The 19,383-nt window shown below is 30.4% G+C and overlaps 1 protein-coding gene across 2 annotated transcripts; it reads left to right on the forward strand.

The window, feature by feature from the left end:
- The first annotated feature begins 16,892 nt into the window (after nucleotides 1-16,892).
- LOC107171412 (uncharacterized) lies at nucleotides 16,893-19,317 on the forward strand. 2 transcript variants are annotated; one of them, XM_089218808.1, is made up of 3 exons: nucleotides 16,893-17,235; nucleotides 18,067-18,398; nucleotides 18,468-19,317. In XM_089218808.1, the coding sequence occupies exons 2-3, from the start codon at nucleotides 18,068-18,070 to the stop codon at nucleotides 18,863-18,865; spliced, it is 729 nt and encodes a 242-aa protein (XP_089074934.1). In that variant the 5' UTR covers nucleotides 16,893-17,235; nucleotide 18,067; the 3' UTR covers nucleotides 18,866-19,317. The 2 variants fall into 2 exon arrangements, with proteins under 2 accessions (XP_089074934.1, XP_015377141.2); XM_015521655.2 differs by lacking the exon at nucleotides 16,893-17,235 and having other exon boundaries at nucleotides 17,569-18,398.
- The last annotated feature ends 66 nt before the right edge of the window (nucleotides 19,318-19,383 follow it).

A 19,383-nucleotide genomic window follows, 5' to 3' on the forward strand; every position in this document is an offset into this window, starting at 1 on the left:
ATTTTAGGGGGCAAATTCCCACCCATCGCATTACGATTTCCCAAAATATACCAAGTCACGTAGACCGATACATTATGAAAAATATTATAAATAAAAGGTGTGTTGTGTCGCGTATTTAATATACATTAGGTAGTCCTGTAGGGTTAAGAAAATGTTATAATATAATATAATATTGTATTGTCATATACTCACTCGGTACGGCGGCGGCAGCGACGATGGAACGTTTGCAGACGACATACCTGTTTGGGATGTGTCCGTCGACGACGACGACGACGACGTCGGCGGGCGGACAGCTGTTTTGTCGGATAGCGTTACGACGGCGGCGGCGGCGACGGCAGGTCCGGAAACCGCTTGTGGCCATCGCCCGGTCGCAACGACGACGCCAGAACGAACGCTACGAACCGACCGGAAATTGATATTTCGACGACGACGACGACGACGACGATGACGACACAAAAGCAACTGAGACGACACCCTCGTACGGTAATAAGGCCCTTTGCACTTGTATTGCGATTATAATACTACACGACGGTTTGCCAGCGATCAACGCACAACCGCCGGCACACTGTACAACGCGTTCGCGGGCGTCGTCGCGTCGGGTGCGAGACGATATAAATATAAATAACAATAATAATAATAATAATAATAATAATATTATACTTCACGCGAGATTTCGATTTTTATGTGTTTTTACCGTCGCCGCAGTGGTAGAAATCGCGTACATCAACTCGCGCATACTACGACGATGTCATCATAAAAACATGGCACGTTTATTTATTATTGTAATTTATAACAGGCTGGTGCACCGCAAGTGTGTACACCAATACTATCGAGACGGAATCCGTGTAGCGCGTAAATACGTAACATGTTATATTATTTTTTATTATTTCGTGTGATTATGGTAGATGCGACCAAGATGATGGAGTTGCAGCGACGACGCGGTACAGTTCTTCTCCTGCAGTCGTTTTACGGCCTCGGTCCGCACCACCGGATATTCGCTCGTCGTCGGCGTACAGCTTTCGGTCGCGTTCGTCATTATACGCGAAACACACAACGTTCGCGCGGCGGCGGCGGCACACCGGAGCCCGGGCGCCGGCGCCACGGTCCCGCCGTCGCCCCGCTGGACTCGCCCGGTCTCCGCCACCGCGGACGGCGCCGAAAAATCAATAGCAGATACTTACACTCACACGTGAACACGCACCCACACAATCACGCACACCCACAGACGCATACAAACGTACACAAACACACAGACGCGCGCGCACGCCTCGGTCGCTATACACACACACACACACACACACGCGCACACGGCCTATGCACTTTCCGAGAGTCGCTCTCGCATCCCGTCGCCGACACATCTATACACAACACACCACCGACTCCTCGTGTGTCTATACGCCGCCACCGCCTCGAGTACGTTACCGTGTACACCGCCGCGTATTTGTGTGTATGATGTATATTATACTATAGATGAGGACGAATTTTTTAAATTTTTTTTTTGTTTTTTTTGCTTCTCTCCGTCCCCCGTGATGGTCGTGTATGATTCGCGTGAACAAATAAAATTTATGTACGCAAAACTATTTATTATTATATTACGCACGACCTATATTTATATATTAGGTATACAATATATATACACATATAAATAGATCCCTTTCCACTCGACGATTTCTCTTTTCTGTTTGCTTTTTTCGGTGGGTGGTTGATTGCGCGTATACTTATACTTTTATATCGTACGTACGCATTATTATATATATAATAAACACAAACCTCGAAGTACATTATACATCACGCATTCGAATGGTACAGTTTTTACTTTTTCCTCCACGGTCGAACACAATGCGAAAGTTTTTGTATATTATTATAATAACATTATAACATTATACACCCAACGACACGAATCTGCGAGACAACATAATATCTATATATATATAGTTATTATGGGCGTGTATGCACTATATTTTATATTTTAAAACAAAATCGCTTTTGTTCTAACTGTATGACTTTTACACGCGCCTTGTTTTAATTTGACATCATCATTATTATAATTACAATACAATTATAATACACTACACTACACGCAATTATATTATATTATTATTATTATTATTATTAAACCTCACTGATATTATATCCACCTGTTTATAGCTTACATACATTTTTTTTAAACACACACACACATTTATTATGTACTGTCCATCAACTTAATCAGAGTTGTTCAAAGGAAATTATTCGACCTGGTTTAATCATAAAGCAAACATTCAATCAAAATAATAAACTTTTATAATGATCTGTCTCTTGGGATTTTATGTAATTTTAATAAACTAAATCAATACATATAATGCACACATGTACAAATAGAATTATAAAAACAAACGTTATTATAAATGCAACGATCACTTCAAATAAAGCGTAAACCGTAAACTTTGCTTTAAATATTTTTTAATTAATTTAATTTTGATGAAATGTAAAATTCGAATAATATTCGGCATCGGTAAAGCGTATATAATACTAGTACCAAAAATATGTGATCTACCGGGAGAATTTTATAAATTACGATCCATCAAAAATGAAATAAATTTAGTTCAATAATTATCTGGAAAGGTAATCCCACAATGATTTTAACAATAAAAGTTTATATTTTATACAAGTAAAATATTTTATTTTATTCACTAATCGCAATTAAGGTCAACGGAATATGTCGGAAAAAGCTAGTATATTAGTTTTAGTCACAATTTTTTTTCTTTTATACGGTGAGCAGTGACGTATTTAGGGGGGGCTAGAGGGGACGATCGCCCCGGGCGGCATTAGATTTTTACATAACCCATCTTTTGTTAATGAAAATGAAAAATATGTGAATTTTAAATATTTATAATTTGTAACATTATAGTAGATAATAACTAAACCTATTGTATATTAAATATTTAAATGTGATTAATTTATAAAGATAACATAATGTTTAAAGTTTGAAATCTGCTTTTTTTCTAACTTTTGTTCTAAAAAGGATAACGATAACGGGTTGTCACCGGAAAGTAAGCTCCAACGCGCTCGGTAGGTTGAAAAAGTCAAAAAAAATTGTGTGTATGTGTGGGGGGGGGGGCGGAAAAACATTGGCATCCGGGCGCCAAATTTCTGAATACGTCTCTGACGGTGAGATAAAGTAGTTTTTTGTATCTTGAAAAATGAACCAGATACCGACATAATGAGCTGCATACAATGGTGTAAAAAATTAAACTGTGAAAAGTATACTCAACATTAAATTGACATGGTTATATTCATAAAGTATGGTAAATGGTTCATATTGAACTTTGTCGAACATCTCAGTTTAAAAAAAACATTTAATGAAAAATTCAAAAAATAGAGTGGTGGAGATTTCATGTCAACCATCATTCGACTAGTTTTCAACGTTTGATGATTTTGAGAAAGATAAAAATGAAAAGTTTTGTATTATATATTACACCTATGTACTCTAAGGTTAAAGGCAAGTAAAAAAAAAAATCGCAATCAAAAAAAATGTATGATGGTTAGACGTCATAAAACGTATGCAATAATAATGTATATAGATACAATATTTGTGGGTTTCATGTGGAGTATGGACCGTGGTTAATGAGTCTTTGATACTCTGCAGACATCGCATTATTACTTACGTACCTATATTAGTAATGAAGTTCCTTAATTAAAAATCGACATTTATTACGATAAGAATAGTTATCGAAAAAAATATAATGGTTTAGAAGTGCAAATAAAAATTTGATATTTTTTTAATATCAATTATCTAATTTTTTTTTTTTTATTATTTAGAAATACGCCTCAACTGCCAGGGTTATTGGCGTTTTAGAGTACATAGTATAAATCTATTTATTTTTTTTTTTTTCAGAAAAGTTAACCTATAATCAAAAAATGGACTATACATGCAAAAAAATAAAAATAAAAATGTAATATCATATAATGAGTACTACTCTGTTTTATTAGATTAATTGAATATGTATAAAGTACAGGTATCAATTCATAAATTAAACACCCCATTCTAATATAATTCAATTAACGTTGGTTATTACATTTGCTAAGCATTGATTTTTGTTCAATGGTATAAACATTTTAATTTAAATAAATAACTTACAAAGCTCATGACGTCACTTCGTCAGTAATAAATAGTAGGTAGGAAATTTAACACCCATTTAGACCGTTTTACCACGAAACAAAAATAATTATTTAATTCACCATAATGTGTGCGTGCATGTTAACTTATTGTGATTTGTTTAAACTTTTCAGTTCAATATTTTAAAAGTAATTTCAAAAACATTTGAATTACAATAAAATAATAATAAAATACATTGTACAGGTTATTAAAAATAATTCGTTCAGTTTCAAATTCTTATAATTGTTCAGTTTTTAGGTTTAGAGCAGTGTTTCCGAAAGGGTGTGCCGTGAGATTTGAAAGATGACAACTTGAACTTTTTTTATAAAAAAAACATAAAATGATTTAAAATAGTGATAATGTATTTATTGCAATTTCTGTAATTATCGTAGGTATACTTTGTTTTAATAAAGCTTTAAAACTGGAACAGTTTAAGTTCATTAAATTTTAATTTAAAAGTTGTTCTTGTTCAACTAATCCTAGATGTGATATTACATATCTGATGTTACTGCAAAATGATTGCGCACCCAATAATATACGAATAGGCAAAGATGGGAAGTATTTTTTTATTTTCTATTTTAAAATTATGAGATGATATTTTACTATTAAAACAGATGTTACTTCTCCATTTGGATCAATATCTGCTGTTAATGAAACATTTGCAGTTGTTTTTTTTTCTCCTTGCGATATCCAAAGATTAATTATCCATAAAAACCCATTTAATTTATAAGACGATGTAAATATGTTTTCATCTTTACCTCGCATATTAGAGTTAAGGATATTTAAATGTTAGAAATATCAGCTGGATAAGCAAGTTTTTCAGACCATAATGGATTATTTAATTGAGTTACGAAATCGATGTTCGGGTATTATTGAACAATTGCAACAGCTCATTTTTCATTTCATAAAATATGTTTAAAACCTTACCTTTTGATAACCACCGAATTTCAGTATGTAAAACTAAAACTTCTCAGTATACATACAAGTACAGCTATCAAGAGATAATAATATTATTACCTAATAAAGATAATAATACCCGACATCATTATATACATATTATTCGATAAGTAGATAATATTTATCAAAAGTGTGCCGTGACTTATAATAACTAATAATAATGTGCCGCGATGGGAAAAAGTTTGGGAACCACTGGTTTAGAGTAATGTAATATAATGGTAGGTATATATTATTATACGATATATTAAATAAAAGAACGTTACTTCCAATCTATTTAATATTACCTATTTCTGTTGTATGTGGCTACCCATGGTCACACGAACAACATTTAATTGGAACTCGAATTAATTCCCAAGCATATCCATTGTAAAATGCGCTAATTTGTTAACTTATTTGTGGTTGATAGTTGAACATAATAATTTCGGTACGTTCGCAGTACCTATCTTTAACAAAACCCAAAAGAAAAAGTAACACAGCGATCAGGTGACCTATACAAAACGCCAAATAAAAAATTTCGGTGTATATAAATTTTGAATAACCATATATAATTTAAAAACTAACACAATGATACCCTGTTTAGTTAACCTGTAATAAAAATTATATATTAATTTCATTAATTGGGAATAGTTATCTAGGTACATTATGGAAAATACTTGTGTAAAAAACCATTATATTTTGAACTACAAAAAGATTCTTAAACACAAATAATAATAATAACTATTTAATTATTTAAATATAAAATATCTATTATTAAATATTAATGTTTAATTATAATATGAGAACATGGCCCAATTTATACAATGAATACCTACATTAAGAAGCGAGCGTAATATCTAAGAAATTTCATATTTTATTACCAATCACAAAATTCTAATTATAAAAGATAAACGTTTTTCGTGAATAATGTTTATTTTGGATTTAAAAATGGAAGTTGATTACTGTTTAAGACTATATATTGTGTTTTTACGAAAAGCAATTTTAATTAAATTAACAACCCAATAAATTATATAACGATTCCATTAAAAAAATACTGTTTTCTTATTAAGACTTCAAAGTTCAAACTGAGTACCTATATGCAGCCCACCAGTTTGCGCATATTTTCAGCTTTGAAAAATGCATTCATATTATTATTAATACGAACATTGAACACAATACTCGACGAACGTATTTTTTCATTCATATAAGTTAGTATTGACTTTTTTGTCATATTATTTTATGCATGTGCTGTGTCTGAATGATTGAAGTGTTTTCATTATTATTAATAATTATTGTGATTGCGTATTAGTAGTAAATACTCAAACGGCTTTGGATGTTTATAGTTTTTATATAGTGATGAGAGTTGTGATATAAAAGACGTGTTATCAGTTGTTGGTGTTTATTTCGTACGCTTTTTCAAAATTATTTGACAGTACACACAGTATTTAGACCCTAATTTATTATAGCCATATTATAGACATTTATGTACAGGAAACGGACGTACAATAAACGAACCGAAGCTAGGGTGATGTCACGAAATTCAAATTTTTTAAAACCCACATTGACAAACTCCGTTTATTAGGAAACACGTTTTCGTTATATTGAATTAAAGACCAAATAGAAGCAAACAATTATTACATTATAGGATTGGTTTTAAATATCTGGGTAATTCACGCCAGTTATTTATATATATATATATATATATATATATATATTATACAATATTTACATCATGAATTATATAAATGCTGTACTGGAATTTTTATATAATTTTTACAAATTATATACCTACCTAACGTCGTGAATATGTCGATGTAATATGTTATTATCATTGCAGATTATAAATATTATTATTTAAATTGTTAGAATTTATTATTCTTCAGGGATATTATTATGGCTATAGGTATATGCATAATATTTTAAGTCCTAAAGACCTAAATACCTAATTGGGCTAATTCACTTGCATTGTAGTTGTGGTTAGGCACTTGGTTGTAATATTGCCTAATGCCTAAAGAATAACAAATTTTCTATAATACTAATACTTGTATAGAATACACATAATACATATATACATTAAAACAAGAATGTCATCACTTAGGTACCTCTAAAGTACCTATCATCAAATTAAATGAGCGAGTCAAGAATAATCTTATCGATATTGATTGTTAAATTTATTTTTATGATCTCTAATTCTAGTTTAAACAAGACGTGTACAACTATCCAAACTTGGGGAAATCAATTGTCTCATGGTGGTTCTTAAACTGGTATATCCATTGGCTTATTTTGGTTCTACAAGCTCCAGAATGGTGCCCACAATCGTTATTTCATTTGTAATGACTTCTATTCCTAATTTAAACTTGTCAAGTCTGTTGCAATTGTTAGTAAAGTTATCATTGAACTTGTTAATGGAACTTTATCCATGAAATTGTCACTTTATTGAAATTGTCATTGAATTTCTTTTTTCTTTTTAATTTTGCATAAACATATAATGAGTACTAAGTACTCCTAATCTTATTAATTATTAGTTTCAATTGTTTTATGATCGTATTTATTCAAAGATTACAATATAGGTCACATAAACATCTGTTCATAAAAATGTCCATAATTTGTAAGTATGCAACAAAATATTAAAATATATACTTGGAAGTAGGGATTTAATGGATTACACGAATGTATGTGACCAAAGGTGAGAATTAACCATCTAACCACCTTTGCTGGTAGGTATTTAAAAAGTTGAAATTAAGTTAACTTAATTATCTTAATATATTACGTGTAACTTATGTCCATGAGTATAAAGAGTTTATCTCTTAACTTGACTTAAAGCATAATGTGTAGTTAAAAGTTAAAGCTTAACATGATTCAAGTTGACTTCTTAACTAACTAAAGTTGTTTTTGCTTTTCATCTACTTACTCGCCTTTGTATATAGATTATATGTTACTGTACAAGTTATCCTCGTTGCAAATATATTTTAACAAGTTAGATTCTGTTTTCAATAGATTGTAGGTAGGTATAATTGCTATGCTTGTTTACAGAATAAATATATGTTACCTAATATTTGCGCACGTTTGTTGGTACATTAGTATTATGTGTATATATTATTAAATTTGTTCATAACAATATTATATTATTTTGTAATTCGTATTAGGCACGTATTTAGCGTGTTATCTAATAGTATTATGTTTTGTAGAACATTGTTTACGTAGCATTTTGTGTCCACGAGAGATACATATTATGATGCATACGTAAGTGATATTTTCATTAGGTCAATTTAAAATATATCAAAATACTGTCTTCTACCAAATAAAACTGTCCATGTTCCAGCAGATTCTATGTAAATCTTTATTTACAAGAACCAATTTATCCAGTTTTGCTCATCCTTGGTGTCTCTACTTTCTGGATACCTGGGATTTTTAAATTTCAAAAAGTGTGTTGGACAAGCAAGCTTATCACATCTGTCCTACATGCCTCTTCATTGATGACAACATTAAGGCATATCATAAGCAGACACTATCTTCTCCAGATAGTAAATACATTAAATTTGAACTAAAAACTAAAATAGTCATTAGTTATTACTCATTAGGTACCATTGTTATTCATATTAAATAAAAATACAGTGTATTTATAAGATATTACATACAAACATGTCTATATAATATTAAGAAACATTTTTTTTTGTGTGCTCTGGCGCACTTCTAATGTTTGTGAAATTAATTTCAGATCGTTTTTGGTTCCATCGAAAACTCAATTGTATAAAAAACTTGGTAATGGTGTAATTATGGTTAATCCAGTACTATCACGGAGAAATTGGTTTTCCAAAGTTTGGAGAAGTGTACAGATGTTGAAATTTAAATTACAAATCGTTACTAATGGAATAACACTCGTGGGTACCGTTCTATAGTTTTATGACCAAAACAAGCCGATTGTGGTACTACAGGTGTATCAGTTACAATTAATTGATATTTTGGAGTATTGGCATTTGTAAAGTATCTTTACTGAAATAGTTATTTGGAAATACATTCATATTTCCGAAAAACGTACGATTTTAATTTTAATGTTATTTTCCTGTATCTCTATTGTGCAGTATACAAACACTATGTTAAAGTTAGCGTTATACAGACATTCGTACTATAGCCATATAACCGGAAATCGAGGAATAGGTAAAACTCTGATATTAGTGTATAGGCAAGGTGAAATAGTTTAGTATCATAATATGTCGGCATATTTTACACAACGACTACCTATAATACTGATTTTTACTTTTGAATTTTGACACCCTTTTGACAATGGGATCGCCTGTTAATCCCCCCCCCCCCCGCCAACGGGTTGATTTCGATCGTACTTAATGGTATAACAAAACTTATGGAACATAACCACTTATGAGCAAATTAAGAAAATATTTATGTATATATATGCATATGTATAAATAATTATATAAAATATAAAAGTGGTGATTTGGACAATGTGCAATGATCCCTTTGTGCAATGACTCATCGCAAAGGATGTCTAGTAGGGCAGTATGTACACAAAAAGTTTACTACAATATTCAAAAAATAAAACCGTGAAAACATCTCCATTTCTATATCTCCTGGACCAGTAGATCGATCTCACGTAGTCTGAGAATTGAGAATCCTTGAACTCGGAACCTGCAGCCAATTACCAGTAGTGCGTATCATTGAACAATATATTTACATATTTTATCAGTGAATGCAAAGGTATCATTAATCTATTACTAACGTTAAACATTACTAATAACGTATTTTTTAAATAATAATTAATCATTCAATCATTTGCCTAAATAATATATATTATATATTATATAAATAACTAAATATATAGAATAGTATACTATTTGGTACTATACCTATAATATACTAGAAAATATCATCACAGTTATATATATTACTTATTATTGCAGTGGCGCAACCATGGGGGGAGGAGAGGATATGGGGGACTTCCCTGAAATGTTTTTAAAAGCCAAATTTAAAAATGAAAATTTTTTTATTAATTTATTTTTCTGTATTTCCCCCCCTCAAAAATAAATCCTAGTTGTGCCATTGTACTATTGTATTATATATCCTTAACTATATTTATGTTCTATACTTTACCATTTGACACATGAGCTGTAATAACTTTTTGTTTGTACACATATTAATATATTATAATCGTTCAGCTATATTAGTTCATATAGGTACTATAATAGGTGGCTAATAGAAAAAAAAGTGGTGATTATTTATAGTAATTTTCATCCCGTTAAATTGCATTATATACGATAAACGAGTAAACAACTAAAATGGAATAACGAACGCTTTCGTAAGCATAATATATGTATTTAGTAGCTAATATAGTAATTACCTATTACCCTGAAAACGAGATAGGTATTAAAAATTTATTTATTTTTATAATTTTATTACACCATGTTTATAAATAAAAAATATATGAATATTATTAGTTATTTGAATATACCTTTAAGCTTTGATATAAATAAAATATTGAAACTTAAAATGCTTGGTTTTTAGAATTTAATTAAAAACAACTTTTCGTTTTATTACCAATATTATAATTTAATTGGTATGTTTATAATACTTAATCCAATATAAAATATAAATATATGGTTTAATAAACGAATAATAAAATGCATGATTAACAGCTTTATTTAATTTTTTTACACCTATGTGTACAAACTAATTAATTTGCAAAAGAATTTAATTTTAAAAACAACAATCAATAATATATAAATATATTATTAGGTAGGACTACTTGAGGTTTTTATTTTAAAATTAAAACTATTGATAAAGTCGGTTATTTCAGATAGGTATATGCGTTACAAATATACTTTAATTGGTAGAGTAGGTATGTTGTTTATACCAAGTATGAATTTAAGTAAAACTAAGTTCAAAATAAACAATCCTTTGCAAAGTTGTTTAGAATAGAAAAAAAAATAACATAAATAAACATATAAAATAAATTATTAATCGCATATAACTAAAAATATATTTAGATCATTGAATTATGTTTAAAAAAATTAACCATTCAAATTTGTTTTTGACATGTATATGTCTTATGGCTTGGGTTATTACATACATTAATTGTGCGACACCGAGAGCGTTACCGCATTACGTTATCATGTCGGGGCCGAGATAGTAGTTTTATGGTATTTTTCTTCGATTTATAATAATTCATATTTTATAATTATATTATTAACTTATAACTTCCAAAATGAAATCAGAAGTCACATGATATGTAAATGTATCGATGTATTTGCACGAAGTGTGTATACTCTCTCTCTCTCTCTTCTCTCTCTCTTATTTTCAAACAAAAATCCGTTAATTAATAGATAAACATTTTCTTTACTATTACTACTTTATTAGGTATTATATTTAAAATATTATTTCTGAAAAAAATCAGATAATTAACACATGCCTACAACTTAAAATTTATAATGGTAAGTTTTTTTTTGTATGGTGCTATGTCCGGCAGTAGGCACGAACGCCTAGTTCGGACGCCGATTTAGTAAAATTTCTAGTGGACACCCCTACGTTTCTGCCATGCCCGAATGGAGGGCGGCCTCTCTCTCCAACACGGTGACTGCCCGAAGAGAAGTGCCACCCGTGACCGATATTTTTAAAAAAATTTCCATAATTCATTCATTAATTTCATACTCTACCTGTCATATATTTTTTAAATTTAATTATTTAACAACAAACATTTTTTTTTTTTTGCTAAATGTTCATCAATTTTTTTTTTAAATCTAATTTAACTAATTTGTGTTAGTGTTTTGTTCCATTTCAAATTTCAATATTTATTTGAAATTTTGATATCGGACAATTTTTAATTTTGGACACTTTTACGTATAAAATGTTTGTAGAGATTACCACCATGTGACCAAGTATAACAACCTATTAAAATAATTAATTAATTAAATTTATCTTTGATAGAAATACATTTATCACCAAAATTACGTAATTGAATATCTAGTCAATAACCCTTAAAATATAGTGATTTTCTCCATTTCTATAGCACTTATAATTTTGGTCCGTTCGGGACATTGTCTAATAATATCTTGTAATACATCCTGCTGTTCGGAGAGGTGATAAACTGCTGTGCGGCTGCGCTTCTCTATACATATACGTATAATAAGTAGCGTTCGATCGGTGCCAGCGATACAGTGCACTCTATTAAGTTTCATCGAAAGAGTCTATATGTTTACGTAGGTACTTATGTTTTTTTTTTTACTGTTTTGGAGATGGATAACCAGTATTAATATAGTATATAAAATATTATGCATTATATGCATTTTACAATGTTACTCTAGCGTGCAATTCATAAAATACGCAAGCATGAAATGCAACCTGCAGACGCGCCGTCGCTCGTCACCGTTTTCTTTTACGCATTATATTATATGGTTACTTATTAATTAATAAAAATATAAAATAAAATCAAGCATTATAATCGTATTAAAGCTCCAATGAATGAATAAATTAAAATCTGGGGGAGGAGACATTTTTTATCCTATAATACATATTAAACATTAATATCTTTTATAAATTGTGTAACCTTATGACTTTTTGCTCGTATATATTTTGATCTGAAGTAAAAAAAAAACTTTATTATTAAATAATTTTGGAAATACGCTTTACACTCATAACCCCCGTATCCTTTGATTCCTTTTTACATTTTGAAAATGCTTTTTTCTGCCTTTCGTATCTAAATAAAACGTGTGTATAAATAAAATGAAAATATTTACTACGGTTCTTATTATATTTAATATTATTTAATAGTAAGTAATTCGTAAAGCCTTTGAAAGTAAATTCTAATTATGTTTTGAAGTCATTAAATTTGAGTGAAAATGTATTTTTTATACATAGTAATTATTATAAAATTAATGGCGATGTTACCTTTGGCATTAGTTTCATATTTAGACGTTTTAATTTAATCAAGTTTGATAATAATTCTAATGATTTTTTAAAATTAAAAATATTCGTCTATTGCTAATTATTATGGTGTATAAAAAATTGAATTGTGAATTCGCGAACTATGTAAAAAATAAAAATGAGTATTGAAATCAACTTGGTTATTATTGTTTATTAAAATTATATAAGATAATAATGATAATAAAGTGTCCTCAGTTTTCAATGTTGTAAATTGTAATTTACCATTTATTTAATTATTATTTGTAATTATATATATATCTAAGATATAGTATCTAGATACCTACTTAAAAAATATATATATAATCTTTATTCATATCTTGGATATACAATATTGTGTTTTTAATAAAAATATCTAAAAGTGTGAAGTAAAACGCTAAAGTTACCTAGGTATACAACGTCTGCTATAAAAATGGGTTGTTTCACCTTATTTGGTGACCAGCGGCTTTTTTAAGAAGAGGAGCACAAGGGGCCTATTCTCTACCCATCCATCATGATTATCTATACGTCTTGTATAAATTATTTTTAAACGGTATAAACACGAGTCATAAATATGTATAAATATACTTTTTTTTTATTTGTGTTTTTCTCCATTAAGCATTTCTAAATACCCCCTTTGTATGATTTGGCAGAGTGAACGCTTTGTTGAAGAATGATGCGGTTTTTCAGTTAATCGAAGGAAAATAGTTATGAAATAAAACATCGCGGATGTGAACAAACGCGAATGATTTTTTTTTTTTTTTAAATTAAAATTAAGCCGCAACAACAAAGATTATTGGCTGAAGTTAAATTTAACATATGGTGATAAAAGGAGGGATATTTATACAATTCAAGCTTGGGGTGAGAAGGTGTGTTTAGATTAGGTTATATAATTTAGATAATTTTAAAAAGGTAAATATCTTCTGAGTGTTGTCGGGGTCAGGACCAAGAGCTTCGTAGAGATTGTCAGCTAGTTTGAGGTTGACTCTAACATCGTTGTGTTCACGGCAGAAGCATATGATGTGTTTGACTGAAGGTGTTTCGCCGCATGAGAGGCGAATGTTTTATTGTACGTTGAAAACCGGTTTAAACATTTTGATAAGTTTTGATGTACAACATCTTTAAATAAAAATGTAGTTCATTAGTGCTTCCGGCGACCACGGACCATCATAGAGCCGTGTGTGTTTCAGCCTTCAAGAGACGGCAGTGACCTGAACACCTATATATAATAACCCAACTATAATAACCCTAACCTAAACCCGGGCCAGACCAAGAGACATTTTTGTCGGACACATGTGTGGAAAACACGTGTTTCCGGCAATTGTTTCTTTGGTCTCTGGATGACGCGCGGCGGGGCTTGAGAAAAGAGTACGCGAAAATCAGCTTCGTCAGACATCCGTCTCAATGTCGGTCGTCGGCAGCGATGGGTGGCGACGCCACTCTCCGCTGATCCTGTCCAGTGACCAGCACAATCGTGTCATGAATAGGTCGCGTTTCGATGGCATATTTTCACTATTTGCATTGGGCAGTGGACACCGAACGGAAAGAAAAAAAATCGGTACCTACTATTAATAAAGGACCGTGTCAACACACTGAATCAAAGTAACGACCGACTGAAAATCGAAATTAAGACTACCTATTATATGATGGGGCCAGCCAAACCTTCAAACATTCGCCCCATTATTCAGTCATTTCAAAATATAACCCTTCGCATCATCATCACTGGTGCTCCCTGGTATGTACCTAACGAATCAATCTTTACATATAGCGACTTACAAATTGAAACTGTAAGTATACCCTCTAAACGCCATTATAAATCCTACTACATACGTAAAACTGCCATCGAATATTTTATACCCTTAATTCGAAAAATGTCCTCAAATCTTATTCCCGACCATCCTCCGCGCAGACTGAAAAGAATCAGGAATCGCGACCTACTTACCTACTCAGAAAAAACAAACACAGAACTATACAATCATATCCTTATATTGCACCTATAAATAAAATCTAAGAAATTGTACGAGGGGTAGGTACTATTACCTGCAGTGGGTGATGACTTCCCCTATCATGCGACTCATGTTATGTTCATGTTTATAATTGTTATCGTAATGACTTATTGTACAAATCGTGCGTATAGACTGACTTTTTATTTATTTCAATAATAAAAAAAAAAGACTTTTATTAAGAGGACGACGAGGACGCTATACACATATATTTTCCATCTCCGTCTTAGTGCGCGCCGTAACGTGGCAAATTTACGCTTAGCCGATCACGTTTAACTCCGTCAGCTTTAAATTTATAGTGAATCGACCTATTACGAAACTTGACGGCAAGAACATTATCTGTGTTCGTATGTGGGTTTTTTACGATAACTTAGTTTTGGTAGTGAGTTATGAGCATTTTTAATTCACGTTTTTTTATATACCTATTACGCGCATATTATAACTTGCTACAAAATTGAAGAGAAAAAAAACCCCACCAACAAACACAGACAATGTTTTTACCATCGAGTTTCATAATATTAGATCGATTCTCTTAAAATGTTAAAAAAAATACGGAGCTAAACGTGATCTGCTGAGCGTAAATTTGCCATGTTATGTATTTGTAAAACGGAGACAACAAAATAATGGTCGTGTTGCGTCCTCTTTAAGAGAACGTATCGCACTCGTGCGCGTCGCCCCCGCCTTACACTCATACGACATACCGGATTTCCGTTCGCTGTTATCGACAGGGTGCTGTCAGTGTTTTAATTTTTAAGCATTTTTTTTAGAATTATAAAATATTAATATGGATGATCCGACAGATGGAAATCTGCGGTGAAGCCAAAAAGCGCAAGAGGTCAATTTTTTTCGATAAACCAATTCTTTTTTATAAGCATTCAAAGTTTGAATTTTGACAAAATACGTTAAAATCACGAAAATTCACAAATTATTTTAAGCTAGAAATTCATAAAAAATTTTCCTTTTATATCTAAGATTTGAAAATTTAATACAAGATTCCTTACAATTTTTTCAATCTTTATCACAAATAAAAAGTCCACTGGAAATTCAAATTAAATTTTTATGAGCATTTGAAATTTAAATTTTTACAACATTGGATTTCACATTTAGTGATTTTCTTATTTTGGTGTAACTCTAAAAGTCTAAAACAAATGACCGCAGATACTTGAAATTTTCACTGAATGTTTATATAGATATTTTCTATATTTGATAACATTTTCAAAATATTTAGATTTGTTTTGAGCTGTTTACTGATATTTAATTTTTCAACTTTTTTAGTTTTTTTTTCTATAAATATCGATAAAAATATATTTGTTCGGTAGAAAAGTTTGAATATTTAATACATAGCTCCTGTCATATTTTTACAATAGCAATTGAAAAATAAAAGAAGTGCGTAGTCACAATTTTTTTTTACAAGCATTCAAAGTTTGAATTTTGACAACATATGTAAAAATTACGAAAATCACGAAAATTCGCAAATTATTTCAAACTAGAAATTCATAAAAAATTTTCTTTTTAAATCTAAGGTTTGAAATTTTTTAATAATCTATAATATATCCTAGACAGATAATGAGATAAACCGTCTTCGCTCATAATCGTTTTTCGTATACAATGATATAATATCATTGGATTCAAATTTAATTCCATCCATTACAGTAACCCACTTGTAACCTACTGTACAGCAGAGCGACATCCACGACTTACCCGCCTTTTTTAATTTTATAGTTTGCCATCGGCAATCCAGTTTTCCGATACAATTCCGATAGCCCATCGATCATCACGTTTTAAGTGTTTTAACAGTGATCACGATATTAGCATTGATTATAAAAACTACAGGACAGACGAACATTTGATAATAGCTCAGAAAACGGTCTCAAAAGATAATCTTCCATAAGATCGTGGCACAGAGTAATTCTGCGATTGTGATAGTACTTAAATGGAGGGAGAATGTTTTGTATTTGTGTCGGTACTCGTTGTTCGTTAATCATTTGTAAATTTGCAATAAATATTTTTCAAATTTTTGTTTTTTTATTAATTTAATATCAATATATTATCTACGACAGACTGTAATACTGTATGCTAATTGTTCATCACTGAATTTTTTTAATAATTATGCAAACCATTTAATTATTATTTTATACCAAGGCAAATGTTTACCTATAAAATAAGTTAAAACCAGTAAACAAGCAAAATAATTATTAATTATAAGCAACATTCAACTGTATATAATGATCAGGCAGTAAAAATATTTTAACACTTTCAACGCCGCGCGTGATTTTGGCAATTATACCGCGACGCCGCGTTGTTTATCCCGTGACGCGTTTACGCGTCAATGGCATTAGAAGCATAACTCTATTAATTCGTAAAATTGAAAAACATTTTAATATTACTTTTTAACAGCTTTATTGTTACCTTTTATGTATAAAATACTTAGACAGTGCATACACATGTTATATGACATATAATATATGAATATAAAATTTCCTAATACAAAATAATAACCATAAAATTAATCGAAAAATGTGTAATAAAATAAAATAAAAATCTGTTTATCATAATTATATCATAAAACTGTAATAAAATAACTTACCGTCAAAATAATTATGAATTGCTCTAGTTGTTTGATAAAACAAAATATGCAGGCGTCCGTTACAATTGCGTAAATGACGCGAAATGAAACAAATTAAATAGTGGCAAAGTAGCTATATTGCATGATACAGTATGTTACAAATGATATAATAGTTGTTATAATTTGTAAATAATTAATATCAGTAAAAGAACTCATAATAACATAACATAATATACATAATATACACCCTGTATACGTGCATATACATCGTTTTGGGAAGGCTGTCAAAAACAACGATTATCAGTATCTAAAAATAGCGAAAACTCAAACCAATTATAGTTTTAAATATAGAGTTTATTGTCTATAGCCTGTGTACATTTCAGAGTTTATTAAAATAAAATCGATTAAATTATGGAGGATACAAACGTACATGTTACTGACGCGTAAACGCGTCACTGGCCCAATGGAATAAACTCTGTTGACGCGTATACGCGTCAGCGGCGTTGAAAGTGTTAAACCATGTCTAAAAACGATGAAAGTGTTTCTAAATACTTCAGTTCTGATCCGGTTCTAAACAGGAAACGATTGGATGCGCAGTTCTACGATGTACCGTGTGAAGAATTGGCCATGAGTTTACTGGGTAAAGTACTTGTCAGACGACTGGATGACGGCATCATTGTTAGGGGTAGAATTGTTGAAACAGAAAGCTATCTGGGCCATGAAGATGCTGCTTCCCAATCATTTAAAGGAAAAGTCACGCCTCGAAATGAACCTATGTTCATGAAACCAGGAACAGCTTATGTTTATATGACATATGGAATGTACCATTGCTTTAATATTTCAAGCAAAGGTATTATTAGTTATTAAATTGTTACAACCACATTATTGATTACAATTAAAAACTGTTTAATCTTGATAGGAGATGGTGCTGCAGTTTTGTTGAGGTCAATAGAGCCTTTGGATAATTTGGACACTATGATATCTCTACGAAAACAATTTAGGAAATGCACAAAAACAGTGATGATGAATAAAGATTTGTGCAATGGCCCTGCAAAGTTATGTATCAGCTTTGGGATTGATATAAAATCTTGTAATAAACAAGATCTGACTTCATGGGATGGAATGTGGGTAGAAGAAGATGAAAAAAGTAAATTAATCGACACAATTGTTTGCTCACCGAGAATAGGTATTAAATGTGAAAAAAAATGGCAAGATAAATTCCTAAGGTATTATATTCGTGATAATCCTTGTGTTAGTAAGATAGAAAAAACTAAAATGAATGAATTGAAATATTCACAAATTGCAAATATTAAATAAAAATGACCTATAAATACATATTGATTAATAGGTAATAACTTAAGAATAATGTAGTATCCTATTCAAACATCTTTGTTTTTATTTTTATTATTAAAAAATGTTAGTTTATTACCTACTGGGTATTACTTAATCAATTAAGTAGTAACTAATAGTTTTTTTGACAAGCATAAGAAATAAATCAAATTAGTTAAGTTATTTAGTTCTAAAAATAATCATTGGACCTGAGTAAAATATTTGATATCTTTGATCTTCTATACCATGTTGAAAATACTGCCCCATACTGTTTTCACAATACTATTTCAGTATTTCATAAATTATACATAAACATCAGCTCAATCTGAAGTATGATAATAATACTTTTTTGTTTATTCAATGGTTAAACATTATTCACTTATATTAACATAAAAATCAGCTATATGTTAATAATTTTTAATAAAAATGCACATAATACATATTGATATTATTTTCAATTGATTCACCTTTGATACTTTTTTTTGAGCTTATTGTATTTTTTATTG

The sequence above is a fragment of the Diuraphis noxia genome, unplaced genomic scaffold (genome assembly GCF_037042655.1).
Source record: "Diuraphis noxia isolate RWA-SAM2 unplaced genomic scaffold, SU_Dnox_SAM2 contig0002, whole genome shotgun sequence".
Classification (NCBI taxonomy): domain Eukaryota; kingdom Metazoa; phylum Arthropoda; class Insecta; order Hemiptera; family Aphididae; genus Diuraphis; species Diuraphis noxia.

Bases quoted from the DNA above. Each gene is read 5' to 3' on its own strand.
- LOC107171412 (XM_089218808.1), top strand. From the start codon at position 18,068: ATGTCTAAAAACGATGAAAGTGTTTCTAAATACTTCAGTTCTGATCCG. The intron at 18,399-18,467 runs GTATTATTAGTT...TAATCTTGATAG, and splicing joins CTTTAATATTTCAAGCAAAG to GAGATGGTGCTGCAGTTTTG.